Below are 20,189 nucleotides of genomic sequence, written 5' to 3'. Positions count from 1 at the left end.
TCCCTTCACAAACCTCCTGTAATACCCAGTCAAGCCAAGGAATGCCCTGACTTGAGTCTGGGTTTTTGGAGCTACCCAGTCCAGAATAGTCTGGATCTTGGGTTGGAGTGGCTGAACTTGGCCTCCACCTACAAGGTGTCCCAAGTAAACCACAGTTCCCTGCCCTATCTGGCATTTGGATGCCTTGATAGAGAGGCCTGCAGATTGCAGAGCCTTCAAAACCTTCCTCAGGTGGACCAGGTGATCCTGCCAGGTGGAGCTAAAGACAGCAATATCATCAAGATAAGCTGTGCTAAAGGACTCCAAGCCAGCAAGGACTTGATTCACCAACCTTTGGAAGGTGGCAGGGGCATTCTTTAAACCAAAGGGCATAACAGTAAACTGATAATGCCCATCAGGTGTGGAGAATGCTGTTTTCTCTTTTGCTCCAGGTGCCATTTTTATTTGCCAGTACCCTGCTGTCAAGTCAAAGGTACTTAGGAATTTGGCAGCACCTAATTTGTCTATGAGCTCATCAGCTCTTGGAATTGGATGAGCATCTGTCTTGGTGACAGAATTGAGCCCTCTGTAGTCCACACAAAACCTCATCTCTTTCTTTCCATCTTTGGTGTGAGGTTTGGGGACTAAGACCACTGGGCTAGCCCAGGGGCTGTCAGAGCGCTCAATTACTCCCAATTCCAGCATCTTGTGGACTTCCACCTTGATGCTTTCCTTAACATGGTCAGACTGTCTAAAGATTTTGTTTTTGACAGGCATGCTGTCTCCTGTGTCCACATCATGGGTACACAGGTGTGTCTGACCAGGGGTTAAGGAGAAGAGTTCAGGAAACTGTTGTAGGACTCTCCTACAATCAGCTTGCTGTTGGCCAGAGAGGGTGTCTGAGTAGATCACTCCATCTACTGTGCCATCTTTTGGGTCTGATGACAGAAGATCAGGGAGAGGTTCACTCTCTGCCTCCTGATCCTCATCTGTTACCATCAACAGATTGACATCAGCCCTGTCATGGAAGAGCTTAAGGCGGTTCACATGGATCACCCTCTTGGGGCTCCTGCTTGTGCCCAGGTCCACCAGGTAGGTGACCTGACTCTTCCTTTCTAGTACTGGGTAAGGGCCACTCCATTTGTCCTGGAGTGCCCTGGGAGCCACAGGCTCCAGAACCCAGACTTTCTGCCCTGGTTGGAACTCAACCAGTGCAGCCTTTTGGTCATACCAAAACTTCTGGAGTTGTTGGCTAGCCTCAAGGTTTTTGGTTGCCTTTTCCATGTACTCTGCCATTCTAGAGCGAAGGCCAAGTACATAGTCCACTATGTCTTGCTTAGGCTCATGGAGAGGTCTCTCCCAGCCTTCTTTAACAAGAGCAAGTGGTCCTCTTACAGGATGACCAAACAGAAGTTCAAAGGGTGAGAATCCTACTCCCTTCTGTGGCACCTCTCTGTAAGCGAAAAGCAGACATGGCAAGAGGACATCCCATCTCCTTTTGAGTTTTTCTGGGAGCCCCATGATCATGCCTTTTAATGTCTTGTTGAATCTCTCAACCAAGCCATTAGTTTGGGGATGGTATGGTGTAGTGAATTTATAAGTCACTCCACACTCATTCCACATGTGCTTTAGGTATGCTGACATGAAGTTGGTACCTCTGTCAGACACCACCTCCTTAGGGAAACCCACTCTGGTAAAGATACCAATGAGGGCCTTGGCTACTGCAGGGGCAGTAGTCGACCTAAGGGGAATAGCTTCAGGATACCTGGTAGCATGATCCACTACTACCAGGATATACATATTTCCTGAGGCTGTAGGAGGTTCTAGTGGACCAACTATGTCCACACCCACTCTTTCAAAGGGAACCCCCACCACTGGAAGTGGAATGAGGGGGGCCTTTGGATGCCCACCTGTCTTACCACTGGCTTGACAGGTGGGGCAGGAGAGGCAAAACTCCTTAACCATGTTGGACATATTGGGCCAGTAGAAGTGGTTGACTAACCTCTCCCACGTCTTGGTTTGTCCCAAATGTCCAGCAAGGGGAATGTCATGGGCCAATGTTAGGATGAACTTCCTGAACAGCTGAGGCACTACCACTCTCCTAGTGGCACCAGGTTTGGGGTCTCTGGCCTCAGTGTACAGGAGTCCATCTTCCCAATAGACCCTATGCGTTCCATTTTTCTTGCCTTTGGACTCTTCAGCAGCTTGCTGCCTAAGGCCTTCAAGAGAGGGACAGGTTTCTTGTCCCTTACACAGCTCCTCCCTTGAGGGTCCCCCTGGGCCTAAGAGCTCAACCTGATAAGGTTCAAGCTCCAAAGGCTCAGTTCCCTCAGAGGGCAGAACTTCTTCCTGAGAAGAGAGGTTCCCTTTCTTTTGCTGTGTTGTAGTTGGTTTCCCAACTGACTTTCCTGTTCTCTTGGTAGGCTGGGCCATTCTTCCAGACTCCAGCTCTACTTGTTCACCCTGTGCCTTGCACTGTGCTCTTGTTTTCACACACACCAGTTCAGGGATACCCAGCATTGCTGCATGGGTTTTTAGTTCTACCTCAGCCCATGCTGAGGACTCCAGGTCATTTCCAAGCAGACAGTCCACTGGGATATTTGAGGAGACCACCACCTGTTTCAGGCCATTGACCCCTCCCCATTCTAAAGTAACCATTGCCATGGGATGTACTTTCTTCTGATTGTCAGCGTTGGTGACTGTGTAAGTGTTTCCAGTCAGGTATTGGCCAGGGGAAACCAGTTTCTCTGTCACCATGGTGACACTGGCACCTGTATCCCTCAGGCCCTCTATTCTAGTCCCATTAATTAAGAGTTGCTGTCTGTATTTTTGCATGTTAGGCGGCCAGACAGCTAGTGTGGCTAAATCCACCCCACCCTCAGAAACTAGAGTAGCTTCAGTGTGGACCCTGATTTGCTCTGGGCACACTGTTGATCCCACTTGGAGACTAGCCATACCAGTGTTACCTGGATGGGAGTTTGGAGTGGAACCTTTCTTGGGACAGGCCTTGTCTCCAGTTTGGTGTCCATGCTGTTTACAGCTATGACACCAGGCCTTTTTGGGATCAAAGTTTTTACCCTTGTACCCATTGTTTTGTGAAGAGGCTCTGGGCCCACCCTCCTGTGCAGGTTTTTGGGGGCCTGTAGAAGACTCTTTACTATTTTTAGTTTTGGTTGTCTCATCACCCTTCCCCTGGGGAGTCTTTGTGACCCCTTTCTTTTGGTCACCCCCTGTTGAAGTCTTGGACACCCTTGTCTTGACCCAATGGTCCGCCTTCTTTCCCAATTCTTGGGGAGAAATTGGTCCTAGGTCTACCAGATGCTGATGCAGTTTATCATTGAAACAATTACTTAACAGGTGTTCTTTCACAAATAAATTGTACAGCCCATCATAATTACTTACACCACTGCCTTGAATCCAACCATCTAGTGTTTTCACTGAGTAGTCAACAAAGTCAACCCAGGTCTGGCTCGAGGATTTTTGAGCCCCCCTGAACCTAATCCTGTACTCCTCAGTGGAGAATCCAAAGCCCTCAATCAGGGTACCCTTCATGAGGTCATAAGATTCTGCATCTTTTCCAGAGAGTGTGAGGAGTCTATCCCTACACTTTCCAGTGAACATTTCCCAAAGGAGAGCACCCCAGTGAGATCTGTTCACTTTTCTGGTTACACAAGCCCTCTCAAAAGCTGTGAACCACTTGGTGATGTCATCACCATCTTCAAATTTTGTCACAATCCCTTTGGGGATTTTTAACATGTCAGGAGAATCTCTGACCCTATTTATATTGCTGCCACCATTGATGGGTCCTAGGCCCATCTCTTGTCTTTCCCTTTCTATGGCTAGGAGCTGTCTCTCTAAAGCCAATCTTTTGGCCATCCTGGCTAACAGGAGGTCATCTTCACTGAGAGCATCCTCAGTGATTTCAGAAATGTGGGACCCTCCTGTGAGGGACTCACTATTTCTGACTAACACAGTTGGAGACAGGACTTGAGGGGTCCTGTTCTCCCTATTTAGGACTGGAGGAGGGACATTGGCCTCCAAGTCACTAATTTCTTCCTCTGTGAGGTCATCATCAGAGGGGTTGGCTTTTTCAAACTCTGCCAACAGCTCCTGGAGCTGAATTTTGGTAGGTCTGGAGCCAATGGTTATTTTTTTGATATTACAGAGAGACCTTAGCTCCCTCATCTTAAGATGGAGGTAAGGTGTGGTGTCGAGTTCCACCACCTGTATCTCTGTATCAGACATTATTCTGCTAAGAGTTGGAATACTTTTTAAAGAATCTAAAACTGTTTCTAGAATCTAATTTCAAACTTTTAACAAACTTTTAAACTCTAAAAGACAATGCTAAACAGGGACTTAACACACAAGGCCCTAGCAGGACTTTTAAGAATTTAGAAAAATTTCAAATTGCAAAAATGAATTTCTAATGACAATTTTGGAATTTGTTGTGTGATCAGGTATTGGCTGAGTAGTCCAGCAAATGCAAAGTCTTGTACCCCACCGCTGATCCACCAATGTAGGAGGTTGGCTCTGTATGTGCTATTTCAAAGTAAGGAATAGCAGGCACAGAGTCCAAGGGTTCCCCTTAGAGGTAAAATAGTGGTAAAAAGAGATAATACTAATGCTCTATTTTGTGGTAGTGTGGTCGAGCAGTAGGCTTATCCAAGGAGTAGTGTTAAGCATTTGTTGTACATACACATAGACAATAAATGAGGTACACACACTCAGAGACAAATCCAGCCAATAGGTTTTTGTATAGAAAAATATATTTTCTTAGTTTATTTTAAGAACCACAGGTTCAAATTCTACATGTAATATCTCATTCGAAAGGTATTGCAGGTAAGTACTTTAGGAACTTCAAATCATCAAAATTGCATGTATACTTTTCAAGTTATTCACAAATAGCTGTTTTAAAAGTGGACACTTAGTGCAATTTTCACAGTTCCTAGGGGAGGTAAGTATTTGTTAGGTTAACCAGGTAAGTAAGACACTTACAGGGCTTAGTTCTTGGTCCAAGGTAGCCCACCGTTGGGGGTTCAGAGCAACCCCAAAGTCACCACACCAGCAGCTCAGGGCCGGTCAGGTGCAGAGTTCAAAGTGGTGCTCAAAACACATAGGCTAAAATGGAGAGAAGGGGGTGCCCCGGTTCCGGTCTGCTTGCAGGTAAGTACCCGCGTCTTCGGAGGGCAGACCAGGGGGGTTTTGTAGGGCACCGGGGGGGACACAGGTCCACACAGAAATTTCACCCTCAGCGGCGCGGGGGCGGCCGGGTGCAGTGTAGAAACAAGCGTCGGGTTCGCAATGTTAGTCTATGAGAGATCTCGGGATCTCTTCAGCGCTGCAGGCAGGCAAGGGGGGGATTCCTCGGGGAAACCTCCACTTGGGCAAGGGAGAGGGACTCCTGGGGGTCACTTCTCCAGTGAAAGTCCGGTCCTTCAGGTCCTGGGGGCTGCGGGTGCAGGGTCTCTCCCAGGTGTCGGGACTTAGGATTCAAAGAGTCGCGGTCAGGGAAAGCCTCGGGATTCCCTCTGCAGGCGGCGCTGTGGGGGCTCAGGGGGGACAGGTTTTGGTACTCACAGTATCAGAGTAGTCCTGGGGTCCCTCCTGAGGTGTCGGATCTCCACCAGCCGAGTCGGGGTCGCCGGGTGCAGTGTTGCAAGTCTCACGCTTCTTGCGGGGAGCTTGCAGGGTTCTTTCAAGGCTGCTGGAAACAAAGTTGCAGCCTTTCTTGGAGCAGGTCCGCTGTCCTCGGGAGTTTCTTGTCTTTTCGAAGCAGGGGCAGTCCTCAGAGGATGTCGAGGTCGCTGGTCCCTTTGGAAGGCGTCGCTGGAGCAGGATCTTTGGAAGGCAGGAGACAGGCCGGTGAGTTTCTGGAGCCAAGGCAGTTGTCGTCTTCTGGTCTTCCTCTGCAGGGGTTTTCAGCTAGGCAGTCCTTCTTCTTGTAGTTGCAGGAATCTAATTTTCTAGGGTTCAGGGTAGCCCTTAAATACTAAATTTAAGGGCGTGTTTAGGTCTGGGGGGTTAGTAGCCAATGGCTACTAGCCCTGAGGGTGGGTACACCCTCTTTGTGCCTCCTCCCAAGGGGAGGGGGTCACAATCCTAACCCTATTGGGGGAATCCTCCATCTGCAAGATGGAGGATTTCTAAAAGTTAGAGTCACCTCAGCTCAGGACACCTTAGGGGCTGTCCTGACTGGCCAGTGACTCCTCCTTGTTATTCTCATTATTTTCTCCGGCCTTGCCGCCAAAAGTGGGGCCTGGCCGGAGGGGGCGGGCAACTCCACTAGCTGGAGTGTCCTGCTGGGTTGGCACAAAGGAGGTGAGCCTTTGAGGCTCACCGCCAGGTGTGACAATTCCTGCCTGGGGGAGGTGTTAGCATCTCCACCCAGTGCAGGCTTTGTTACTGGCCTCAGAGTGACAAAGGCACTCTCCCCATGGGGCCAGCAACATGTCTCGGTTTGTGGCAGGCTGCTAAAACTAGTCAGCCTACACAGATAGTCGGTTAAGTTTCAGGGGGCACCTCTAAGGTGCCCTCTGGGGTGTATTTTACAATAAAATGTACACTGGCATCAGTGTGCATTTATTGTGCTGAGAAGTTTGATACCAAACTTCCCAGTTTTCAGTGTAGCCATTATGGTGCTGTGGAGTTCGTGTTTGACAGACTCCCAGACCATATACTCTTATGGCTACCCTGCACTTACAATGTCTAAGGTTTTGTTTAGACACTGTAGGGGTACCATGCTCATGCACTGGTACCCTCACCTATGGTATAGTGCACCCTGCCTTAGGGCTGTAAGGCCTGCTAGAGGGGTGTCTTACCTATACTGCATAGGCAGTGAGAGGCTGGCATGGCACCCTGAGGGGAGTGCCATGTCGACTTACTCGTTTTGTCCTCACTAGCACACACAAGCTGGCAAGCAGTGTGTCTGTGCTGAGTGAGAGGTCTCCAGGGTGGCATAAGACATGCTGCAGCCCTTAGAGACCTTCCTTGGCATCAGGGCCCTTGGTACTAGAAGTACCAGTTACAAGGGACTTATCTGGATGCCAGGGTCTGCCAATTGTGGATACAAAAGTACAGGTTAGGGAAAGAACACTGGTGCTGGGGCCTGGTTAGCAGGCCTCAGCACACTTTCAATTGTAAACATAGCATCAGCAAAGGCAAAAAGTCAGGGGGCAACCATGCCAAGGAGGCATTTCCTTACACAACCCCCCCCCCCCCAAACGAAAGAGGATGAGACTAACCTTTCCCAAGAGAGTCTTCATTTTCTAAGTGGAAGAACCTGGAAAGGCCATCTGCATTGGCATGGGCAGTCCCAGGTCTGTGTTCCACTATAAAGTCCATTCCCTGTAGGGAGATGGACCACCTCAACAGTTTAGGATTTTCACCTTTCATTTGCATCAGCCATTTGAGAGGTCTGTGGTCAGTTTGAACTAGGAAGTGAGTCCCAAAGAGGTATGGTCTCAGCTTCTTCAGGGACCAAACCACAGCAAAGGCCTCCCTCTCAATGGCACTCCAACGCTGCTCCCTGGGGAGTAACCTCCTGCTAATGAAAGCAACAGGCTGGTCAAGGCCATCATCATTTGTTTGGGACAAAACTGCCCCTATCCCATGTTCAGAGGCATCAGTCTGCACAATGAACTGCTTAGAATAATCTGGAGCTTTTAGAACTGGTGCTGAGCACATTGCCTGTTTCAGGGTGTCAAAGGCCTGTTGGCATTCCACAGTCCAGTTCACTTTCTTGGGCATTTTCTTGGAGGTGAGTTCAGTGAGGGCTGTCACAATGGATCCAGATCCCTTCACAAACCTCCTGTAATACCCAGTCAAGCCAAGGAATGCCCTGACTTGAGTCTGGGTTTTTGGAGCTACCCAGTCCAGAATAGTCTGGATCTTGGGTTGGAGTGGCTGAACTTGGCCTCCACCTACAAGGTGTCCCAAGTAAACCACAGTTCCCTGCCCTATCTGGCATTTGGATGCCTTGATAGAGAGGCCTGCAGATTGCAGAGCCTTCAAAACCTTCCTCAGGTGGACCAGGTGATCCTGCCAGGTGGAGCTAAAGACAGCAATATCATCAAGATAAGCTGTGCTAAAGGACTCCAAGCCAGCAAGGACTTGATTCACCAACCTTTGGAAGGTGGCAGGGGCATTCTTTAAACCAAAGGGCATAACAGTAAACTGATAATGCCCATCAGGTGTGGAGAATGCTGTTTTCTCTTTTGCTCCAGGTGCCATTTTTATTTGCCAGTACCCTGCTGTCAAGTCAAAGGTACTTAGGAATTTGGCAGCACCTAATTTGTCTATGAGCTCATCAGCTCTTGGAATTGGATGAGCATCTGTCTTGGTGACAGAATTGAGCCCTCTGTAGTCCACACAAAACCTCATCTCTTTCTTTCCATCTTTGGTGTGAGGTTTGGGGACTAAGACCACTGGGCTAGCCCAGGGGCTGTCAGAGCGCTCAATTACTCCCAATTCCAGCATCTTGTGGACTTCCACCTTGATGCTTTCCTTAACATGGTCAGACTGTCTAAAGATTTTGTTTTTGACAGGCATGCTGTCTCCTGTGTCCACATCATGGGTACACAGGTGTGTCTGACCAGGGGTTAAGGAGAAGAGTTCAGGAAACTGTTGTAGGACTCTCCTACAATCAGCTTGCTGTTGGCCAGAGAGGGTGTCTGAGTAGATCACTCCATCTACTGTGCCATCTTTTGGGTCTGATGACAGAAGATCAGGGAGAGGTTCACTCTCTGCCTCCTGATCCTCATCTGTTACCATCAACAGATTGACATCAGCCCTGTCATGGAAGAGCTTAAGGCGGTTCACATGGATCACCCTCTTGGGGCTCCTGCTTGTGCCCAGGTCCACCAGGTAGGTGACCTGACTCTTCCTTTCTAGTACTGGGTAAGGGCCACTCCATTTGTCCTGGAGTGCCCTGGGAGCCACAGGCTCCAGAACCCAGACTTTCTGCCCTGGTTGGAACTCAACCAGTGCAGCCTTTTGGTCATACCAAAACTTCTGGAGTTGTTGGCTAGCCTCAAGGTTTTTGGTTGCCTTTTCCATGTACTCTGCCATTCTAGAGCGAAGGCCAAGTACATAGTCCACTATGTCTTGCTTAGGCTCATGGAGAGGTCTCTCCCAGCCTTCTTTAACAAGAGCAAGTGGTCCTCTTACAGGATGACCAAACAGAAGTTCAAAGGGTGAGAATCCTACTCCCTTCTGTGGCACCTCTCTGTAAGCGAAAAGCAGACATGGCAAGAGGACATCCCATCTCCTTTTGAGTTTTTCTGGGAGCCCCATGATCATGCCTTTTAATGTCTTGTTGAATCTCTCAACCAAGCCATTAGTTTGGGGATGGTATGGTGTAGTGAATTTATAAGTCACTCCACACTCATTCCACATGTGCTTTAGGTATGCTGACATGAAGTTGGTACCTCTGTCAGACACCACCTCCTTAGGGAAACCCACTCTGGTAAAGATACCAATGAGGGCCTTGGCTACTGCAGGGGCAGTAGTCGACCTAAGGGGAATAGCTTCAGGATACCTGGTAGCATGATCCACTACTACCAGGATATACATATTTCCTGAGGCTGTAGGAGGTTCTAGTGGACCAACTATGTCCACACCCACTCTTTCAAAGGGAACCCCCACCACTGGAAGTGGAATGAGGGGGGCCTTTGGATGCCCACCTGTCTTACCACTGGCTTGACAGGTGGGGCAGGAGAGGCAAAACTCCTTAACCATGTTGGACATATTGGGCCAGTAGAAGTGGTTGACTAACCTCTCCCACGTCTTGGTTTGTCCCAAATGTCCAGCAAGGGGAATGTCATGGGCCAATGTTAGGATGAACTTCCTGAACAGCTGAGGCACTACCACTCTCCTAGTGGCACCAGGTTTGGGGTCTCTGGCCTCAGTGTACAGGAGTCCATCTTCCCAATAGACCCTATGCGTTCCATTTTTCTTGCCTTTGGACTCTTCAGCAGCTTGCTGCCTAAGGCCTTCAAGAGAGGGACAGGTTTCTTGTCCCTTACACAGCTCCTCCCTTGAGGGTCCCCCTGGGCCTAAGAGCTCAACCTGATAAGGTTCAAGCTCCAAAGGCTCAGTTCCCTCAGAGGGCAGAACTTCTTCCTGAGAAGAGAGGTTCCCTTTCTTTTGCTGTGTTGTAGTTGGTTTCCCAACTGACTTTCCTGTTCTCTTGGTAGGCTGGGCCATTCTTCCAGACTCCAGCTCTACTTGTTCACCCTGTGCCTTGCACTGTGCTCTTGTTTTCACACACACCAGTTCAGGGATACCCAGCATTGCTGCATGGGTTTTTAGTTCTACCTCAGCCCATGCTGAGGACTCCAGGTCATTTCCAAGCAGACAGTCCACTGGGATATTTGAGGAGACCACCACCTGTTTCAGGCCATTGACCCCTCCCCATTCTAAAGTAACCATTGCCATGGGATGTACTTTCTTCTGATTGTCAGCGTTGGTGACTGTGTAAGTGTTTCCAGTCAGGTATTGGCCAGGGGAAACCAGTTTCTCTGTCACCATGGTGACACTGGCACCTGTATCCCTCAGGCCCTCTATTCTAGTCCCATTAATTAAGAGTTGCTGTCTGTATTTTTGCATGTTAGGCGGCCAGACAGCTAGTGTGGCTAAATCCACCCCACCCTCAGAAACTAGAGTAGCTTCAGTGTGGACCCTGATTTGCTCTGGGCACACTGTTGATCCCACTTGGAGACTAGCCATACCAGTGTTACCTGGATGGGAGTTTGGAGTGGAACCTTTCTTGGGACAGGCCTTGTCTCCAGTTTGGTGTCCATGCTGTTTACAGCTATGACACCAGGCCTTTTTGGGATCAAAGTTTTTACCCTTGTACCCATTGTTTTGTGAAGAGGCTCTGGGCCCACCCTCCTGTGCAGGTTTTTGGGGGCCTGTAGAAGACTCTTTACTATTTTTAGTTTTGGTTGTCTCATCACCCTTCCCCTGGGGAGTCTTTGTGACCCCTTTCTTTTGGTCACCCCCTGTTGAAGTCTTGGACACCCTTGTCTTGACCCAATGGTCCGCCTTCTTTCCCAATTCTTGGGGAGAAATTGGTCCTAGGTCTACCAGATGCTGATGCAGTTTATCATTGAAACAATTACTTAACAGGTGTTCTTTCACAAATAAATTGTACAGCCCATCATAATTACTTACACCACTGCCTTGAATCCAACCATCTAGTGTTTTCACTGAGTAGTCAACAAAGTCAACCCAGGTCTGGCTCGAGGATTTTTGAGCCCCCCTGAACCTAATCCTGTACTCCTCAGTGGAGAATCCAAAGCCCTCAATCAGGGTACCCTTCATGAGGTCATAAGATTCTGCATCTTTTCCAGAGAGTGTGAGGAGTCTATCCCTACACTTTCCAGTGAACATTTCCCAAAGGAGAGCACCCCAGTGAGATCTGTTCACTTTTCTGGTTACACAAGCCCTCTCAAAAGCTGTGAACCACTTGGTGATGTCATCACCATCTTCAAATTTTGTCACAATCCCTTTGGGGATTTTTAACATGTCAGGAGAATCTCTGACCCTATTTATATTGCTGCCACCATTGATGGGTCCTAGGCCCATCTCTTGTCTTTCCCTTTCTATGGCTAGGAGCTGTCTCTCTAAAGCCAATCTTTTGGCCATCCTGGCTAACAGGAGGTCATCTTCACTGAGAGCATCCTCAGTGATTTCAGAAATGTGGGACCCTCCTGTGAGGGACTCACTATTTCTGACTAACACAGTTGGAGACAGGACTTGAGGGGTCCTGTTCTCCCTATTTAGGACTGGAGGAGGGACATTGGCCTCCAAGTCACTAATTTCTTCCTCTGTGAGGTCATCATCAGAGGGGTTGGCTTTTTCAAACTCTGCCAACAGCTCCTGGAGCTGAATTTTGGTAGGTCTGGAGCCAATGGTTATTTTTTTGATATTACAGAGAGACCTTAGCTCCCTCATCTTAAGATGGAGGTAAGGTGTGGTGTCGAGTTCCACCACCTGTATCTCTGTATCAGACATTATTCTGCTAAGAGTTGGAATACTTTTTAAAGAATCTAAAACTGTTTCTAGAATCTAATTTCAAACTTTTAACAAACTTTTAAACTCTAAAAGACAATGCTAAACAGGGACTTAACACACAAGGCCCTAGCAGGACTTTTAAGAATTTAGAAAAATTTCAAATTGCAAAAATGAATTTCTAATGACAATTTTGGAATTTGTTGTGTGATCAGGTATTGGCTGAGTAGTCCAGCAAATGCAAAGTCTTGTACCCCACCGCTGATCCACCAATGTAGGAGGTTGGCTCTGTATGTGCTATTTCAAAGTAAGGAATAGCAGGCACAGAGTCCAAGGGTTCCCCTTAGAGGTAAAATAGTGGTAAAAAGAGATAATACTAATGCTCTATTTTGTGGTAGTGTGGTCGAGCAGTAGGCTTATCCAAGGAGTAGTGTTAAGCATTTGTTGTACATACACATAGACAATAAATGAGGTACACACACTCAGAGACAAATCCAGCCAATAGGTTTTTGTATAGAAAAATATATTTTCTTAGTTTATTTTAAGAACCACAGGTTCAAATTCTACATGTAATATCTCATTCGAAAGGTATTGCAGGTAAGTACTTTAGGAACTTCAAATCATCAAAATTGCATGTATACTTTTCAAGTTATTCACAAATAGCTGTTTTAAAAGTGGACACTTAGTGCAATTTTCACAGTTCCTAGGGGAGGTAAGTATTTGTTAGGTTAACCAGGTAAGTAAGACACTTACAGGGCTTAGTTCTTGGTCCAAGGTAGCCCACCGTTGGGGGTTCAGAGCAACCCCAAAGTCACCACACCAGCAGCTCAGGGCCGGTCAGGTGCAGAGTTCAAAGTGGTGCTCAAAACACATAGGCTAAAATGGAGAGAAGGGGGTGCCCCGGTTCCGGTCTGCTTGCAGGTAAGTACCCGCGTCTTCGGAGGGCAGACCAGGGGGGTTTTGTAGGGCACCGGGGGGGACACAGGTCCACACAGAAATTTCACCCTCAGCGGCGCGGGGGCGGCCGGGTGCAGTGTAGAAACAAGCGTCGGGTTCGCAATGTTAGTCTATGAGAGATCTCGGGATCTCTTCAGCGCTGCAGGCAGGCAAGGGGGGGATTCCTCGGGGAAACCTCCACTTGGGCAAGGGAGAGGGACTCCTGGGGGTCACTTCTCCAGTGAAAGTCCGGTCCTTCAGGTCCTGGGGGCTGCGGGTGCAGGGTCTCTCCCAGGTGTCGGGACTTAGGATTCAAAGAGTCGCGGTCAGGGAAAGCCTCGGGATTCCCTCTGCAGGCGGCGCTGTGGGGGCTCAGGGGGGACAGGTTTTGGTACTCACAGTATCAGAGTAGTCCTGGGGTCCCTCCTGAGGTGTCGGATCTCCACCAGCCGAGTCGGGGTCGCCGGGTGCAGTGTTGCAAGTCTCACGCTTCTTGCGGGGAGCTTGCAGGGTTCTTTCAAGGCTGCTGGAAACAAAGTTGCAGCCTTTCTTGGAGCAGGTCCGCTGTCCTCGGGAGTTTCTTGTCTTTTCGAAGCAGGGGCAGTCCTCAGAGGATGTCGAGGTCGCTGGTCCCTTTGGAAGGCGTCGCTGGAGCAGGATCTTTGGAAGGCAGGAGACAGGCCGGTGAGTTTCTGGAGCCAAGGCAGTTGTCGTCTTCTGGTCTTCCTCTGCAGGGGTTTTCAGCTAGGCAGTCCTTCTTCTTGTAGTTGCAGGAATCTAATTTTCTAGGGTTCAGGGTAGCCCTTAAATACTAAATTTAAGGGCGTGTTTAGGTCTGGGGGGTTAGTAGCCAATGGCTACTAGCCCTGAGGGTGGGTACACCCTCTTTGTGCCTCCTCCCAAGGGGAGGGGGTCACAATCCTAACCCTATTGGGGGAATCCTCCATCTGCAAGATGGAGGATTTCTAAAAGTTAGAGTCACCTCAGCTCAGGACACCTTAGGGGCTGTCCTGACTGGCCAGTGACTCCTCCTTGTTATTCTCATTATTTTCTCCGGCCTTGCCGCCAAAAGTGGGGCCTGGCCGGAGGGGGCGGGCAACTCCACTAGCTGGAGTGTCCTGCTGGGTTGGCACAAAGGAGGTGAGCCTTTGAGGCTCACCGCCAGGTGTGACAATTCCTGCCTGGGGGAGGTGTTAGCATCTCCACCCAGTGCAGGCTTTGTTACTGGCCTCAGAGTGACAAAGGCACTCTCCCCATGGGGCCAGCAACATGTCTCGGTTTGTGGCAGGCTGCTAAAACTAGTCAGCCTACACAGATAGTCGGTTAAGTTTCAGGGGGCACCTCTAAGGTGCCCTCTGGGGTGTATTTTACAATAAAATGTACACTGGCATCAGTGTGCATTTATTGTGCTGAGAAGTTTGATACCAAACTTCCCAGTTTTCAGTGTAGCCATTATGGTGCTGTGGAGTTCGTGTTTGACAGACTCCCAGACCATATACTCTTATGGCTACCCTGCACTTACAATGTCTAAGGTTTTGTTTAGACACTGTAGGGGTACCATGCTCATGCACTGGTACCCTCACCTATGGTATAGTGCACCCTGCCTTAGGGCTGTAAGGCCTGCTAGAGGGGTGTCTTACCTATACTGCATAGGCAGTGAGAGGCTGGCATGGCACCCTGAGGGGAGTGCCATGTCGACTTACTCGTTTTGTCCTCACTAGCACACACAAGCTGGCAAGCAGTGTGTCTGTGCTGAGTGAGAGGTCTCCAGGGTGGCATAAGACATGCTGCAGCCCTTAGAGACCTTCCTTGGCATCAGGGCCCTTGGTACTAGAAGTACCAGTTACAAGGGACTTATCTGGATGCCAGGGTCTGCCAATTGTGGATACAAAAGTACAGGTTAGGGAAAGAACACTGGTGCTGGGGCCTGGTTAGCAGGCCTCAGCACACTTTCAATTGTAAACATAGCATCAGCAAAGGCAAAAAGTCAGGGGGCAACCATGCCAAGGAGGCATTTCCTTACAGCAGGCCATTTTTTTCTTCCAATATGTTTACCTTCTTCATCTTCCTCATCGTCTTCGTCATCCTCTTCATCACCTTCTCCATCATGTGGCAGGTCTTCATCCTGAGAAAAATGACAACATACATGGTAGGAATTAGTGCTTTGCAACAGTGTGCAAATACACAGAAGTGTAATACGTTATGCGCTGCACAATGCATTAATCAAAAGCCATGTTTATCTGGTACAACACACTACAAGTCAGATGGCATACATGGAATTTTAAAATACATTTTAAAAAAAGAACCTGCTTCTTTGGACTGGAAAAGGGATCACCACATAAAAAAAAATAATGACCTGTAATCCTAGTTCTCCACCAGGGGATTCTCTCCTCCAATACTCCTCAGAAACTGGGACTCAGGAGTATAAAGTATCATGTAATTAGATGATGCATGCCTTGCCACCCAACTTATCGGTTATGGAATTAGATCCTACACATTAATGTCTATCGAGTGATTATCAGTGGGCTGCCCTGTATTGACTGGAATAGGTACATTTCTCACAAAACCAGCAGTGGCTGCTTTCTCTCTGGTGGAGTGAGCCCTGGGTTTAATTGGCAAAGACCTATTAGCCTTCTGATTCAAGGTTATGCTGCAAGACAATATCCATCTAGTCTGTTTTCTTTAAAGGTTTAACGGTGTTGGAGAAGGCAGGCTTGTGAAAATCTCTCCTTAAAATTTCCAAATAATGTTAAAAATGACCAATGTCTTTTTGTTCTGACGAAGTAGTAGTGTGGAGTTCTGCTCAGATCCAAGGTGTAATGATGTGTCTTCCAGAATGGAACATTTGCAAAGAACATTGATATGGATATCAGAAATAACTTTAGCTATGAAAAAAAAACTAAGTTTGTGTTCTCTGAGAGAGTGCATTGCGGAGGAAAACCATGTAGGATTCTTTGGGGCAAAAAGGTGATATATGTTAGCTGATGTAAGGGCCACAAAGGAAGCCAACTTTCAAGAAATGTTACAGGTCCACATTCTGCATAGATTCAAATGGTGGGCCCAGTAACCCATAAAGGATGGATTTTAGTTCCAAAGGAGATGATGGTCTCCATTCTGGGGTAATAGTCTTCCTGAGGACATAGCAGAAAATCTGTAAATCACTGGAGTCATGAAAAAGATACTCAAGATGAACATTTCCAATAAGTGATAACAGCAGGCAAATGTACCCTAATAGAGTAAAACAGCAACTTAGACTTAGCCAGGTAATGAAAACAAGCAGTATGGTTTCAACCCAGCAAGGTTTCAGATCTACCAGATACTCCTGATGCTAGAAGTGGATTCTCTTCCAACTGAAGGTGCAAGTGGATCGCTTGGAAGGTACCTTTGCTTCTTTAAGTATGTTCCTGAAATGGCTGTGCACAAACTCAGAAACAACAGTCAATCTCAGTAATGGAAGGATCAGTTGTGCGACAGCCTAGTAAAAAGGTCCTGCTTGGATAAAACCCCGTGTTTGGTTGGATGGAAAACTAGAGGAGATTTGGGTGTGACAACCGATAGAGCCAGAGCATAGAGAATCATTCTGTCCTGTACTGCTTCAGCTTGCTAAACACTTCGATGAAACTCCCTAGCCTTCCCAATTAGGGCTTAATTAGACTGCCTCAGGTTAAGAAAACAGTTGAAAAACACATCTATTCCCATTCCACCTGTACTAATGAACTTCTATGTTTTTTCTCTACTTTTACTCCTATTCGACTGTTACTGCATCACATCATCACATGGTCCAAAACTCATTACATTGTAATTTCTTAGTGTTACATGCATAGTGCACTTAAATCTTTTAGTTACTGCGGCACTTTGGAGTATTGAGAATAGTTATAATAATACTAATATTATTAAAAACATAGGCCAGCAGGGTATAATAAAATGTTGACCATGTTTTAGGGGCCAAGGCACATACAGTGGGAGACTGCTAATCGGTGTCAAAGTGAATAGTCAAAATGTCACCAAAACTTAACCCAAAGAAAATCAAGGACCACACAAGATGCACTTTCTTAGAACCTAATAAAGCTCTTACAATGGTTGTGCAGATCTGTTCTATGGTGAAATGGTCAAGAAGTATCTTATAGCATTGAACATCTTTTGTGCAATAGTCGGGTTGTCAGTCTGGGATCACTAACAGCAGTCTTGAATTTCTTCTGTCATCTTTAAACAGACTGTACCGAGAAAAAGTCTTTGAAATGTGTAAAAAAAAATTGTGGCAGGAACCAAAGTAATGATTGGTCTAGGCTATTGATTCCCCTCGAATGCTTCAAAAACACCTGCCTGCATGGGGAAAGTGATGTTATCTGTTAAGCTTCCTTGCAATGTGAAGACTTGAAAAGCCATAACACCCCCACCTCTAAAGTGCACTAGAAAGTACAACCTGAGTTTTTAGTCTCAAGTATGAGACAAAAGAGCTCTAGTACGAAGAGGAGTGCTAACAAGGAGTTATGTGGAGTGGTTTAGAGTCCTGGCCCGAATGACACTCTAGGGAATTGTTGGAGGAGACAGAACATTATAGAAGGTGGAATCACTGTTGCTTAAATGGTTATATGGTGCACGTCAACACTCAAAGGGGTGCTCTGATCCTCTCGTTAGCCAGATATGGGAATGATAAGACCAAAAAAAAACATAAGTGTAAGGAAATGCCTCCTTGGCATGGTTGCCCCCTGACTTTTTGCCTTTGCTGATGCTATGTTTACAATTGAAAGTGTGATGAGGCCTGCTAACCAGGCCCCAGCACCAGTGTTCTTTCCCTAACCTGTACTTTTGTATCCACAATTGGCAGACCCTGGCATCCAGATAAGTCCCTTGTAACTGGTACTTCTAGTACCAAGGGCCCTGATGCCAAGGAAGGTCTCTAAGGGCTGCAGCATGTCTTATGCCACCCTGGAGACCTCTCACTCAGCACAGACACACTGCTTACCAGCTTGTGTGTGCTAGTGAGGACAAAACGAGTAAGTCGACATGGCACTCCCCTCAGGGTGCCATGCCAGCCTCTCACTGCCTATGCAGTATAGGTAAGACACCCCTCTAGCAGGCCTTACAGCCCTAAGGCAGGGTGCACTATACCATAGGTGAGGGTACCAGTGCATGAGCATGGTACCCCTACAGTGTCTAAACAAAACCTTAGACATTGTAAGTGCAGGGTAGCCATAAGAGTATATGGTCTGGGAGTCTGTCAAACACGAACTCCACAGCACCATAATGGCTACACTGAAAACTGGGAAGTTTGGTATCAAACTTCTCAGCACAATAAATGCACACTGATGCCAGTGTACATTTTATTGCAAAACACACCCCAGAGGGCACCTTAGAGGTGCCCCCTGAAACTTAACCGACTGTCTGTGTAGGCTGACTAGTTCCAGCAGCCTGCCACACCAGAGACATGTTGCTGGCCCCATGGGGAGAGTGCCTTTGTCACTCTGAGGCCAGTAACAAAGCCTGCACTGGGTGGAGATGCTAACACCTCCCCCAGGCAGGAGCTGTGACACCTGGCGGTGAGCCTCAAAGGCTCACCCCTTTGTCACAGCCCAGCAGGGCACTCCAGCTTAGTGGAGTTGCCCGCCCCCTCCGGCCACGGCCCCCACTTTTGGCGGCAAGGCTGGAGGGAACAAAGAAAGCAACAAGGAGGAGTCACTGGCCAGTCAGGACAGCCCCTAAGGTGTCCTGAGCTGAGGTGACTCTGACTTTTAGAAATCCTCCATCTTGCAGATGGAGGATTCCCCCAATAGGGTTAGGATTGTGACCCCCTCCCCTTGGGAGGAGGCACAAAGAGGGTGTACCCACCCTCAGGGCTAGTAGCCATTGGCTACTAACCCCCCAGACCTAAACACGCCCTTAAATTTAGTATTTAAGGGCTACCCTGAACCCTAGAAAATTAGACTCCTGCAACTACAAGAAGAAGGACTGCCTAGCTGAAAACCCCTGCAGAGGAAGACCAGAAGACGACAACTGCCTTGGCTCCAGAAACTCACCGGCCTGTCTCCTGCCTTCCAAAGATCCTGCTCCAGCGACGCCTTCCAAAGGGACCAGCGACCTCGACATCCTCTGAGGACTGCCCCTGCTTCGAAAAGACAAGAAACTCCCGAGGACAGCGGACCTGCTCCAAGAAAAGCTGCAACTTTGTTTCCAGCAGCTTTAAAGAACCCTGCAAGCTCCCCGCAAGAAGCGTGAGACTTGCAACACTGCACCCGGCGACCCCGACTCGGCTGGTGGAGATCCAACACCTCAGGAGGGACCCCAGGACTACTCTGATACTGTGAGTACCAAAACCTGTCCCCCCTGAGCCCCCACAGCGCCGCCTGCAGAGGGAATCCCGAGGCTTCCCCTGACCGCGACTCTTTGAATCCTAAGTCCCGACACCTGGGAGAGACCCTGCACCCGCAGCCCCCAGGACCGGACTTTCACTGGAGGAGTGACCCCCAGGAGTCCCTCTCCCTTGACCAAGTGGAGGTTTCCCCGAGGAACCCCCCCCTTGCCTGCCTGCAGCGCTGAAGAGATCCCTAGATCTCCCATTGACTTCCATTACAAACCCGACGCTTGTTTCTACACTGCACCCGGCCGCCCTCGCGCCGCTGAGGGTGAAATTTCTGTGTGGACTTGTGTCCCCCCCGGTGCCCTACAAAACCCCCCTGGTCTGCCCTCCGAAGACGCGGGTACTTACCTGCAAGCAGACCGGAACCGGGGCACCCCCTTCTCTCCATTCTAGCCTATGTGTTTTGGGCACCACTTTGAACTCTGCACCTGACCGGCCCTGAGCTGCTGGTGTGGTGACTTTGGGGTTGCTCTGAACCCCCAACGGTGGGCTACCTTGGACCAAGAACTAAGCCCTGTAAGTGTCTTACTTACCTGGTTAACCTAACAAATACTTACCTCCCCTAGGAACTGTGAAAATTGCACTAAGTGTCCACTTTTAAAACAGCTATTTGTGAATAACTTGAAAAGTATACATGCAATTTTGATGATTTGAAGTTCCTAAAGTACTTACCTGCAATACCTTTCGAATGAGATATTACATGTAGAATTTGAACCTGTGGTTCTTAAAAATAAACTAAGAAAATATATTTTTCTATATAAAAACCTATTGGCTGGATTTGTCTCTGAGTGTGTGTACCTCATTTATTGTCTATGTGTATGTACAACAAATGCTTAACACTACTCCTTGGATAAGCCTACTGCTCGACCACACTACCACAAAATAGAGCATTAGTATTATCTCT

General features: G+C 48.2%; 1 protein-coding gene across 1 annotated transcript in view; it reads right to left on the bottom strand.

Annotated features, from left to right (window-relative positions):
* ANP32B (acidic nuclear phosphoprotein 32 family member B) overlaps positions 1 to 20,189 on the bottom strand; it is a 177,631-nt gene that overhangs the window by 38,427 nt on the left and 119,015 nt on the right. Inside the window, exon 6 of the mRNA XM_069236569.1 lies at positions 14,983 to 15,052. Coding sequence (XP_069092670.1) covers positions 14,983 to 15,052 — 70 coding nt within the window. The remainder of the gene's footprint in view (positions 1 to 14,982; positions 15,053 to 20,189) is intronic.

Source organism: Pleurodeles waltl, chromosome 1_2, assembly GCF_031143425.1.
Source record: "Pleurodeles waltl isolate 20211129_DDA chromosome 1_2, aPleWal1.hap1.20221129, whole genome shotgun sequence".
In the NCBI taxonomy this organism is placed as follows: Eukaryota; Metazoa; Chordata; class Amphibia; order Caudata; family Salamandridae; genus Pleurodeles; species Pleurodeles waltl.
Note: the sequence above shows the minus strand (reverse complement) of the source record. Positions and strands in the feature narration are given on the sequence as shown.